Source organism: Myotis lucifugus, unplaced genomic scaffold (assembly GCF_000147115.1).
Source record: "Myotis lucifugus unplaced genomic scaffold, Myoluc2.0 scaffold_31, whole genome shotgun sequence".
Taxonomy (NCBI): domain Eukaryota; kingdom Metazoa; phylum Chordata; class Mammalia; order Chiroptera; family Vespertilionidae; genus Myotis; species Myotis lucifugus.
Window position 1 is genome coordinate 2494454 of NW_005871079.1, and position 13563 is coordinate 2508016.

General features: G+C 34.9%; 1 protein-coding gene across 1 annotated transcript in view; it reads left to right on the plus strand.

Annotated features, from left to right (window-relative positions):
- Nucleotides 1-13563, plus strand: part of TMC1 (transmembrane channel like 1) — a 235628-nt gene that overhangs the window by 145249 nt on the left and 76816 nt on the right. The window contains exons 6-7 of the mRNA XM_023752328.1: nt 2513-2684; nt 8124-8252. Coding sequence (XP_023608096.1) covers nt 2513-2684; nt 8124-8252 — 301 coding nt within the window. The remainder of the gene's footprint in view (nt 1-2512; nt 2685-8123; nt 8253-13563) is intronic.

Consider the following 13563-nt stretch of genomic DNA (forward strand, 5'->3'; position numbering starts at 1 on the left):
GCTCAAGATGGCCACCAGCGAATGTTCACAATGCCATTTGTTTTTATTAATTTGGTGCATTCGTATGAAAACAGCCCAGAATCTCACGCAGATCCTGGATACCATGGCTTGAATACTGTAGGGGTGGGGAAATACTTTTCCCTCTACCCTTCTAAATTTTTACTAGTAGCTGAGACCCCTGTAATATAAGACAGTTTAACAAGAGAAAATAAACACAAACAAGTTTCTTAACACTTATAGCATATATAAGTGATAAGGAAAAACTAATTAAACTATCTGAAGTGGCTTAGAATTATAATTAAATACCATCTTAATAGGAAAAAGGAAGGGGGATATCGGCCTTTTAAGAGAGAATAAATGATTTTTAGGAAAGATGAATGGGCCCTTTGAAGAATACATGGGAAGTATGATAGTTTGCAACAAAGTTTGCCGAGATATGGTGTCTATTTCTAGTCTTCTGTCCTTGGATGTGTCAACCTTCCCTGGGGATGAAACTCCTGGGGAGAGGATTTATGATAATTGAATTCCTGTTGGAGGCTGTGTCCTTAGGCAGATAAGGGAGTTCAGAGAAAGGCTCTTCCTTGAATTTGCTCTTTTAAAAGTGTCTACAGCTCAAAGTAATCACCGTAACAAGGTGGCATATTTTGGGGTAGTATATCTTGAAATCCAACAGTCATATTTTGAAGTGGCATATTCTGCTACCCTTTAATACTGAATTGAGACCATTCCAAAAGGTAACATTAACAAATGTGCATTTAGTAGGCGACTGCAAACATTAATATTTTTAGAATTTGAATATTTGGAAATTAGTTAAAGTACTAAAGACTGCCTTTTGTTCTTAAGTGGTAAAAGATAAATCTAATGATACACTTTTCATCCATGGTAAAACAGTGCAAGTTTAATCGTTTACCTTTAATACAAAATATACTAAAATGTAGAGTATTAAGCGGCTGCTTGAATTCTTGAGTTATTTGTGGGTGAAATTGTTCCTCAATCCCTGTCAAGCTTTGTCCTTTCTATAATCAGTGACTAATGTGCCTAATAAAGGCTTGGTACATTTTCAGAACGGCAGAACATGCAGATAACACATGGCATTTGCCACAATATTTAACCAGTGGAAAATCACTTTTGGTTTTGATAACAGAGTAGTTTTCAAAACCTAGTTTCCGTGCTAACCAAACTTTAGTAACATAGGCAATGATTTGAAATATCAGTAAAAAAGTTTGGATAACAAATGTTAAAAGATCAAATGCATATGCAAAAATGAACATATTTAACTATTAAATGAGGAATGTGATGAGGCATGACAATCAGTTCAAAGGCAAATCCAAAGAACAGACACAATTTTAGATCAGGAATATTGAAATGATGTACAAATGAAGACATGACTGTTTTGTGGGTTGTTTTTATTTATTTCTTTTTTTGGTGGAGGATGATTGTTTCTCAACTAAACAGTTTTTTGTGTGTCTGCATACAATAATTATTTTGCATTACTATCCAGTTACCTATAATTTACTGAATTACAAAGCAGCTCCCCAAAATCAAAATCAGATAACACAGAAGGCTATGTTGCAGACAATTAATAATTTTCCATTGAAGTATAAATTTTTTCCTACCATAGCTTTTAAGTAAAGGGATAGTAATAAGTATGAGTAATATTTGATTTTTATAGTAGTTGATTCTAAATATCAGAAGAAGTTAAGAATATCAAAATTTCACAAAGATGAAAGTGAAGTAGGATTATATGTTATAAACTGTGAAGGAAGGAACTGAATTCTCTTTCTACTCTTTACCTGGAAGCTTCCTAAGAAATTATAGACGAATGAGGCATTGTTAATTGATAAAAAAAAATAACATCATTTCTTCCAGGTTTACATTGAATTTGTATTTATAAGTTATTCCTCTTCATTCAGATTGAATGATCAAGCAAATTTATTTACTATCAATTTCATTTGAGAAAGGGATATTTAGGGAAAAGAAGAAAGAAATATTTGGAATCAAGAATGAGGATAATTTAAATTAGGAGAAGTCTCAAGGGCTAAGTTAATGTCTTCAAAATTATTCTAGTTTATAGCCTTTCCTTGTCATTGCTATACTTTGTTCTAAGATAGAAGTAGTAGTAAACACATAGTGTTTAATCAGTCAACCCTATGTGTTGGATTGGTAACCTCTAAACTTGGTTTAAAGGTCATAATGTGATATTAAATTCCAAGTCATCTTGTTACCCAAGTAAATGAAGACTGGAATTCTAAAGATTATTAAAATTTGTAGCTCCACATTCACATATTTGAGTAGATGAACCACAAAAGAAATGATAATTTAGGTAAATGTTATGTGTATGGCAGGCTATGAAATATATATAGCATAGTAAGTACATCTTATCGTGATATGGAGAATTGCTGGATTGTGGTGTCAGATGTGTGACAGTATAATTAAAAAATAAGAATACATTTGGTAGCAGGAAAGAACACTTTCTGCTATTGCTCACTGAAGCATTAACTGGTATGTTTAGGTGAAGAGGAAGAGGAGGATGAAGATAAATTACCTCGAAGAGAGAGCATGAGACCTAAGAGGAAACGGACCAGAGATGTTATTAAAGAGGAAGACTTACCACCTGAACCAGAGGATGAAGAAACAAGGAAGGCCAGAGAAAAAGAGAGGAAGAAGAAGTTGAGGAGGGGAGCGTAAGTTAGTTCTGATCTTTAACTGAAATTGTTATTCATTCAAAAGCACCTGATGCTGAAAGAAGACCATTCCCTTTAGGCACTCTTTGGCTTTAAAATTGGTAATTAAAACTACTTTTAGAAAGACAGGCTTAATCTGATACTGCCATTTTACTCCATTTGGTTAAATGTATTTTAATATTAAAATAGAATTTATAAATCAATGTATATTAAAAAATGGCCTAAGAGGAATTCCCATATGAGAGATCTAAACTGTCATAGTTATTAACATATAATTAATTTAAATGTTTTAAATAGATCCCACTGATTATATTCATTATTATTGAAGTAGAAAAGTCCTAAACAATGAGCCCCAATCATTTTATTTTATGGAGCAGGAATTGGAAAACTATGGCTAATTCTAGCCCAAGAGCTAACAATGGTTCTTATCATTTTAAAGGGCTATTAATAATAATAAAAAAAGACAAATAGGGAACAGAGCTGCATATAGCACTCCAAACCTAAAATATTAACTATCTGTCCCTTTATAGAAAAAAAAGTGTACTGCCCTCTGTTACAGAGGATTGGGGTGGTCATTTCCTTTTAATACACTGTTTATTTTTTAGTTCCACCAGGCCAACATTTTACTGAGTGCTGACTTTGTATAGAATAACATATTAAATGCTGTTTAGGGAAAATCCAAGAAAACAATTTTCTGGTCTTTGCTTTCCAGAAATTTGTAGATAGCACACAGGTTGGAAAACTGTGTGTGTAAACAAATCTAATCATAGAAATCCTAGATCCCTTGGAAAGGGTTTAAGAGAATAGCCAACCCACTCTTGCCAATCCCAGGTGGTAGGACCATGGAATCACTATCAGGTGAGGCAATCTCCTCCCAAACACTCCTAGGACTAAATGATGAGGAACTTTCTAAGATGGACTCTCAAGATGACACACTCTCGTGTTCAGTGATTAGCTATTACTTTCCTCCTATAAGTAATCACAATGAAAAACAACTGCATGAAAATTTTGTCAGGTAGAGAAGCTTAGTATTAATAGAGTGTGGTTCCTTTTAAAATAAAGGAGTAACCTTTCTTTATTATATTTTTATCAATATATGTTTTTAAATTTCCCTCTTTTTTTCTCCTCCTCTTCTTCCTTCTCTTTCTTTTCTTTCTCCTTCTTCCCAAATTCTTTCTCTTTCTTCTTTCTTTCATAACCCAGATACCACCTACTTTAAAATTTGACTCTGGCATTAAAAAATATGTATTTTTATTGATTTTTAGAGAGAGAAGAAGGGAGAGGGAAACAGAAAGAGAAACATCAATATGAGAGCGGAACATCGATTGGCTGCCTCCTGCACACCCCCTACCAGGGATCGAGCCCACAACTGAGGCATGTGCCCTGACTGAGAATTGAACCAGCAACCTCGTGCTACATGGGACAATGCCCAACCAACAGCCACAGCAGCCAGGATTGGCTGGCATTTTTTGTGTTTTCTTTTAAAATACCTGTATGCTTTGTTCCTTTTAAAAATAAAAGACAACATACTTTACGTTCTGTGTCTTAATACTTATTTTTTAGTAATATTTTATATTAGCAAAGCTTATACATCTGACAGTAGTATTTCACAGAGAAAACATTACCAATACATATGCATGACACAGGTTGTATTCTAGAATTTGCCTTTGCTCTCCACTTATGAGAGGTCATTTTAAAAAAGTGAGTTGGGTGGGAATTTCTCTGCTTTCTCAGTTTGCTTAAGGCGCTCATGTCAACTGCTCAACCTTTAGAGATAGGACCATAAGAATCAGCCAGGTCGTGGCCCCTGTTGCTTGAGGGAATCTTGTTCCTTTGACAGTGTCCATCCTTAACTGGTTCTCAGAAACCCACTCCTGCCTCCCTACCTCCCCACTCCTCCAAGGAGCCAAACTTGGCTAAAATGAACTTTGTCTTCATAGGTTTTGCCAGTTATAATGCTGTTGTCAAAATTTGTGCAACTATTTTGAATAGTATAAATTATTTGGGGTGATCCGTAGTTCTGATATCTGTTTAAAGGTCCATTTTCTATTGTTCATTTTGAAGACAAGTATCATTTAAAAAAGAAAATGTGTTAGCAAATATATTTTGAGAAAGATTAGTAGGCAAATCAGAGCACATTTATTTAGGTTAATTAATTCATCCTCTTTTAAAATTTAAATGTTCAAGTGAAACACCTTAGGGAATTTCCCTTGTTGCTGACCAAACATTTGAAACCAACTAAAACCAAGGTTATAATGCTATCTTTGGAGATGGTTAAAAAACACTGCCCTGTTAGACATTTTGGAATATTTCTAATAAGATTACAGGTTATTCCTGACCCAGTTTTAAGTGAATACGTAGTATGTTCATAGCAGTGAGAAATTCAGCATATTATGCCTCCTTTTTCCTAACATCTGTTGTTTAAAGAAATCAAACTTAAGATAGAAAGCCATGCTTGCATAAATTAGCCCTAAATTTTAGAAGATGAAGCATGTTTGTGCTATATTCTTTTAATATGATTAGCACTTTTTTTGAGTGGTTCCTAGAAAAGCAGTTTCCCTGTAATACTGGTGAATAATATTTTAATAATATATGAAGGTAGCTCATCCAACAGCCCTACCTTATAGCACAGCATGATTCACCTGCAGCCATCAACCATTAACAACAAAAACTTAAAAAATGTACCAGTCTGGGATCAATTAATGTAGGAATAAATGTCTTTACATACCATACTGGAAGACATTGTTATATTTCAGTAAACTTCAAGCACATGGGTTAATAATGATAACACATCATCCAAAAAAATTCTATGTATAAACACATTCAATAAATATTTATCCAGCTCCACTTCTGTGGAAGATAATTTGCTCATGTCTTTGGAATACATGGATATGAACATGCAATTGCCTGCATTCTCCAGAAGTTTATAATATAGGTAAGGGAGAGGCCACATAGACACAAAGTATTATGGAACAAGACAGTATAAATGTGCCACAGAAGAAGTACAAAGAGGTTAGGAGTGTTAGAGAAGAGAAAACTATTCTCATAGGGATAATCAGAAAAGGGGTTATTGAAAACATTTATTATGATTTTTGAAGGAATCATAGAATTTGGATAGGTTACACATATTAAGTATGTACTGGGTTTAAAATATCAGTAAAGCATGTAATTAGTGTTATTAGGTTTCTATTAAGTGGTTTCTAAAAATTGGTATTAAAGAAATAAGCTTTAGTTGCATGGTAAATCTATACTAGCATATTGAATAGATCATTCTTTCGTTCTTTGATGATGCTGGATTAAATCAGGTACTGTTTTGTATGATTCTTAATGGACATTCAGTAATATTAAGCTCTAAAGTACTTAAGTGTAAATATTGTGAATTATTTTGGGAGGGTGGACAAGTTAAATACTTAAAATATCAAGCAATTGAATTATTAATCTTAAATCCTTTTTGATTTTCTAATTGAATACATTCTTGATAGTTTCTTGACACACATATATATTTTCTTTTTGATAGTTTCCATAAAGATTTCAGTAAAACAATTATCTATATAGTTTAGGTTTAGTCTATGTCTACGTGGAAATAATATTTTGAATAATTTTTACTAAAATGTATTTTTCTTCCCGGGATAAACCAACTCACATATTATTCTAACTTGGCAAATTAAAAGGCAAACTGGCTGTAGATGTACTAAAAATATCCTCAGGTATTTATGTCACCATAAGATTTTTGTATAGTAAACATCAAGTAATTACAACAGAAATAACCTAATGGCAATCAGAGTTGCATTTTAGTCGAGTGTCCTTTTATAGTTCTCTTGAGTCAGGATAACTATTCTAAGCAAAAATATCTGAATTGGCCAAAAACCTAACTGTCAACAGGAAGTGCTATTTGGGAAGGTTAATATGGAATTTCGTTTTAGCAATCATGATATGATTAAATCTATGGGTTGGTGAGAAAGAGAGGAGATTGCAAAGTCACTTTACAGGGTGACTTATAAAACTATGGGTATGTCCTTGTGTTTCTCAGCTGGAAGTTTCAAAAACAGCTTTTGCCATATTCCTACTGTGTTTAGTCATAAAACTTAGTGAGCAGCAAAATATGTTTTTGACTAACTCTGAGTGAGATCCCAATGTCTTTGTGAGGGTCTAGTTAGTAGAAAAAAATGTCAACAGTTAATTGAACTGAGAGCACTTAACAGAGGGACTGCTTAATAAATAATAAATAATTGTTAACTAGATTACTGGAAAAGTGAAAAGAGAGCACTAACATATCATGGTGATAGCAACTTTAGGAAATAGCTACCACCCAAGGGCAAGGCTAGAGGATCAATGAAAAGAGATTGAAATTAAAACGGAGAAGCATGGAGAAGGGACCTACAGAGCTATCAACCACTGCAGAGGGGACATGCTCAAGTGATAAAGCTCATCCTGCTAGTGTTGGAAACACTGGCCAACTAGAGTCCCATGCAGCTGTGGGAGCCCTGAAGCTCCTAGAGGGGAGAAGCATTGATAAGGAGGAAGCATCACCCCAGAGGAGCAAACAAAACTAAAGGAAAGACCAAGTTCCTTCTTAGTATCAACCTATTGGCAACCTAGTACTGAGCCAGCTGACAAAGCAGAAATGTGCCCTAGAATCCCAGACCCAGCATTGCAATATTAAGTACAAAAAGGTGAGTTTGAAGAAACAATATTACCAAAAAAATTGATCTTTATAATATGGCATTACATTCCTCCATTTAAAATTATGTTGCTCATGTTTTCATTTCATTTTCTTCGAGTTCTGGACCCTATAATATTTTAGCAATACAAGGAACACAGAAGAGAAAAGAAATAGCTCATTTGCTCAGTAAGAAACTAAATTCCCTTGAAGGCTTCTTCAAAGGACTTACTTCCACAAAATATAATTCAAATTGAATTTTATCAATTGAAGTTTTGAGCTTAATTACGAGGTTAAGTGAGCTTTGAGAAACGAATTTTTTATTTTTTCCCATTTCAATTTTTCTCTCTTTCTCTGGAGTCAAAGCTAACTTAAAAAATTTAAGGGCACTTCAAAGACATCTTCATCTCTTATTTACTATCCTTACTGAAAAATAAAGTTTAAAAATGAAATGTGGAATTGGTAGGGGCAATGTATAAGGAACAAAGACGAGAGAAAATATCTGAATGATAGATCTGTAACTATTCTGAGAGTTTGATTCTGTGGACTATATCAGAACAGCTTAGTTTCAGGCCATCAGAATGTAAATGCTATTCTTTAAAATTATGGGAATTCCAGAAATCCTGAATCTGTGTTCAGGGGCAAGCCTCAATGCTTATGGATATCAGCAGCCACTATGTACAGCCAAGTTGATAAATGACTGAGTTTCTGATCTCATTTTTCTTTAAGTTTGGAAGTCAAGTAAGACATAAATTTATTAAGTTTTTTTCCTTTTAAAGGGACGAAGATGATGAAATTGATGAAGAGGAATTGGAAAGATTGAAGGCAGAGTTAGATGAGCAAAGACAAATGATTGCTAATGTCAAATGCAAGCCTTGGAAAATGGAGAAGAAAATTGAAGTTCTCAAGTAGGATGCCACTTTTCATAATTAGAAATGCTATATTTGATATTGGTTTCCTAAATCCTTTGTGTATTACCTATATTTAACATATAATGCTATATATTATATGTCACATAAATAATACTTATACATATAATACTCATTGTATGTAATGATCATGGTCATACATACATGTATAATATGTCCTATATATGCCATCACTAGAGAGGCTGGGCTAATAACTACAAACTTAACACTATAAGCAAATTTATTGTTTGGAGTCTTATCATCCCTGTGGTCACCTTTGATTGTTTATTCCTTGAACTAAGAGTTTTCTTAGTTTAATACATTCATTACTATCCCTCTGAAAAAGATACATTTGAATTTTACAAGTTTGTGTAGATTGCACACTCTTATTTCTCTACAGAGTACCAGCCTCAAGTGATATTTTAGGTGATAGCTTTCTTTAAAATACAGGGAGGAAGCTAAGCCAACAGCACAGGAAATAAGATTCTAACTTAAGGGCTATGTTAATGACTAGTCGCTGGTTACATGACAGTGACCCGATTTTACTCTTATATTGAGTACTGATGAAGGGCAAATGTACTCAAAGACACACAGATTTATAATCTCCTGATATTAAAAGTCAAATGCTTATCCTTTTCTGGAGGGTGGAAGTGGATCCCCCCTGCTCTCTTGCCATGGTGGTTGGGAGAGGTGGGGTGTAAAAAAGGGAATATGTCTGTGATAACAGTCATGTTTGTGTAAAAGTTCCTGCTACAGGTTGCATTTTTCACACAACCATTTTAAAAAATAGTGGTGCATTTCCAAAGCTATCCATCCATAAGCCCATTAAACTTACAATGTTAAATGTTATTTTATATATCTAGTGAAAGTGATAGTATTATTGTCCCTGGTGATGAGAAGAGAACGAAGTCGCTACCAGGATAACTCACTTCTAGTCTTGGCTCTGAAAAAGCTTGTGTGTTATTTAAGGAAATTGCTTAACCTTCTAGGGCCTCACCTCATATTCAAAATAATATCGTCTAGATCTACCCTGTGAGGAGGGAACCTAGTCATCATTTATAATGGTATTGTTTTGTGTTGTGGAGTAAGGTTTTCCAAGTTTCAAATAATGGTTTTCCCAGCACACTTTGCATCACACGATTGTTGCTGGGAACTCCTGCGTGTGCACATGTACACACCAGCCACGAGGAAGGCAAAGGCAAGCAGCATTCCTAGTTCCACGAAGCTACAAATGCGTGTGCATGTGCGCTTGTGTGTGTTAAAAGTTTTCGTTCACTGAAGTGGCAATGATGCTAAATGATAGGTTTAAAAATATCTTTACTTGGAAAAATAGAAGATTGGCAGCCTTATGTTGACTCTCAAAATATATTTTGAAATATTATTGGCCTTGAATCCCCAAACCTGAGAACCATAGGTGACTGTAAATAGAAAGCCAAGTCACACAACTGGAAAGCGATAATATTGTGACCTTTCCAAGCCTGGTATGCAATTGTGTAAGAATGCCAAAGAGCATCTCTTCCCTTCCCACCTGTTGGAGCTCTAGAAATCCATCCCCCGCACCCCCTGGCCTGTTCTCCCATGTGCGGCAGTGGAGCATACATGGGCTTCAGACTTAAGCTTGAATTTCAGATCTTCCACTTAATAGGTGTGCAGTTTTAAATGAATTATGTAGTTCTTATGGTTCCTTATGAAATTACATGAATTTTGAGGATTATGGGAATCATCAAGTGAGATAATTCATGTAACACACTTAGCTTGGTGCCAGAACAGAGCATGTACTAGTAGCTGGGAAATACCCTAACCCTAACCCTCCTGTCCGCAGCTGGCACTCTAATCACTGAGCCAAACCAGCCAGGGCGGTAGAAGCCACTTTTAAAAAATATTTATTTGGATAACAAAAATGTTTATTTATTTATTTTTAAATATATATATATTTTTTATTAATATATTTTTATTAATTTCAGAGAGGAAGGGAAACATCAATGATGAGAGAGAATTATTGATTGGCAGCCTCCTGCATGTCCCACACTGGGGATCTAGCCCGCAAACCGGGCATGTGCCCTTGGCCAGAATTGAACCTGGGACCCTTCAGTCCACAGACCAACTCTCTATCCACTGAACCAAACTAGCTAGGGCCAAAAATGTTTATTTAGCCATGAAACTGACTGCTTTAATTTTGACCCAGTATTTCTGGAAGCTGCCCATTGGCTGACTAGGCCTGGTGATTTATTAATGAAACACACAGTGAAGCCAAGAAAGTTACTTTTAGGATTTCATTTCCATTCAAACGGGTGCTTGAAACTGTCAGCTAGTCATTAATATAACATTCTTCCTTACTCGACTTCCCTGCATCCTCCCATTCTTATTTTTTAAATTTATCCTCTCTGAGCTTTGTTTTCTTTATATGAAAGAATAATACCTACCTTGAAGGATAGTTGCAAGTGATAAATGAAATTATGATAGTTAATGAATAATAGCTAACATTTATAAAATGATTAGTATGTACCAGGCACCATTCTCAGTGCTTTAGGTCTATTAACTGATTTAATCCTTTCTATAACTCTGAGAAGTACTACTACTAATATCTCAACTTATGGGTCAGGAAACCTCAAGGATGCCAAGGTTAAGAAACTTGTCTAAGGTTACAGCATAAGGCTTGATACCTAGTAGGCACTTGTCAAACAGTAGATAAATTGGATGCCCATATTACATTTTGATCTACAAAATTCAAATACACTGGTTGCCATCCTTATGGGTTTAACTCAGATGTTAGATGACTAGATCTGTCCTGCCTATAAGAGGTGGCCACACTAACCAGGTAGCAGCCACCACAGGTGAAACGCAACACCTGGGTGGAAAATAACAGCTCTACTTATTACTCATCCTGAAACCTAAAACCTTTCACTATATCAGAACATTCTAGGTTGTAGATTAAAAGCCCTCATGACTAAACCTAAATAAGTAACCACTTTATTTTGTTTTAGTAGAATAGAATAGGATTTGGATTGAAAATTAAAGAGACATGGACTCTGATCTAAGCTCTACCTCTAATTTCACCTCTATGAGCCTGTGCTTATTTATTTATAAAATGAAGAGGTTTGACTGTGGCCTAAGGTTTTCAAACAGCTGTCCTCAGAGTTCAAGTGGTTTGGTGAAATCCCTTCAACCCAAGGGAGGCGGAGGTAGGAGGGCTGCTCGGCCTCAATGCCAACTTCAAGCAGAGGAGACCTACGGTTTTTCTCTTCTACACAATGTACTTCCATATAAAGCATTCATTTGAAATAAAAATGCTTCTGTGCCTAGTCACATAAAAAACAGTTTTTTAAAAAAGCAACACTTAGCTAGATTTTTAAAGAAGCTTATTTGGGGGAGGGAGCAGTTCTCACACTTTATGAGTCTACACGTTAGGGTACATTCCAAGTATACTATTGCATGGGACTGGCAGTTGCGTAGAAGCCATTTTATTTTATTTTCTTAATCCTCACCCCCAGGACACCTTGTCTATTGCTTTTCAGAGTGAAAGGAAAGAAGGAGGGCGGGGAGGAGAGAAAGAGAAAAACATCGACCTGAGAGAGACACACTGATGGGTTGCCTCCCTCAAGCACCTAACCCTAACCCTAACCCTACCAAAAATTCTCCTCCTTTATTTATGTCATGATTTACTTAGTCTTTCTTATCTATACTGCACCATTTTACTATAGTTACCTGGAGATGTCCTATTCTTCACCTTAATTTGGCAGCCTTTTCAGGTGGCCCACAGGCCTCATCTCTTTTGAAGAGTTGTTAAGGAATTTATGATGCTTGCACCAACCTCAAAATCTCAAGCACACAGCCTCGTTAAATCAGCTTGACATTCTGCCCAGATAGTTGGTATAATGATACTGGGAAAATTGATCTAAAAATGCTAATATTGAAAGATACTTCCCAAGAATCTTGGCAATCAATCTTATTCACTACTTTCTACAAACATCTACTCATCCAGAATTCAAATACCCCCAAATGAAAACAAACAGGAGTTTTTCTACAGTATACTGTAGGATAATAATAATTACAATTAAGAAAATATTAGACATAGGAAAGTTGTAAAGTTTTTTTCCAGATAAAGTGTGGTTACTATTATCTTAATTTCATTTCATTGTACTTTATTTCCTGGGGTCTTATCACTCAGTGTTATATATGGTAACACACACTGCATCAGTTTTTTGTTTTGTTTTTTTTTTTGCAGCTTGCTAGGGTACTCTACCCTCCAATTTTTGATAGCAATTTACCTAACTTGCACTCTTTAGAATTTCAGCTGTCTATAAATATATTATTCTTGAAGGGTGATTAAACAGAGAAATTCATTAATTATCACTTAAAATTATTTAGGAAGAAATCCTTTCAAATATATTTGACATAATACAATAACAGTAAAAGAATAGCAAATGTGTACTTGATAAGTACAAATTAAAATTTGAGAAATGTTCCCTGGTTGCTTTGGGGGAATATCATCCAGTTCTTAGATAGGGTACTAATTGTGAAGATAACCCTTTACTTGATTAGGTTTATTTCAAGAGAATAATCAAGACATTTTTTGAAGCTGTCTTTCTGTATATGACCAAGGAATGGCAAGTGGAATACTATTTTGGGGGGACTTAAATAAGCTTGTTGCTATGGAATAAAAGTGGTTAAGTCTCACTAAAATACATATACTGAAAGTAAGTATTTGGAAAACATTATATTAGAATATCATAAATTATATGAAAGAAAGAAAAGAAAAGAATTTATACATCGAATATAATGTCTAAGTTTCCCTTTTGCAGTGCTGAAAATTTAATAAACACTTCTTTTTAAATAGTCATGTTAATTATGCTTTCACAATATATATGTATGAGTTTACATATACACATGTATACAAATGTGTATATGTATATACTATTGCACAGACAACTACACATACACACTCAGGTATCTACATAAAGATATGTGACTTCTTGGATGATTAATTTTTTATTTATGTATACACTATTATAGTTCTTTTTGACCAGTGATTGGTCACAGGGATCAGGAAAAGTTAGAAGGGAAGCTATGGGAGCAAACTGTGGAATATTAAGACTGCAAGTCAACACAGCATAGGAGCAGGGTGTGGCTCTGTGGGTGTTGTGTTGCCAAGTGCTGAGGACAGACCTTCAGATCTAAGTTCGTCATGGGGCAGCAATCAAATTTACCGGGTAGTCGGTTATTTTCAGAGCTCACTGAACTGCCATCATTTTAAATTTCTTGCCCACTCATGGATCAAAAGGTAGAACACTCAGTTTTAACAGAAAACTAA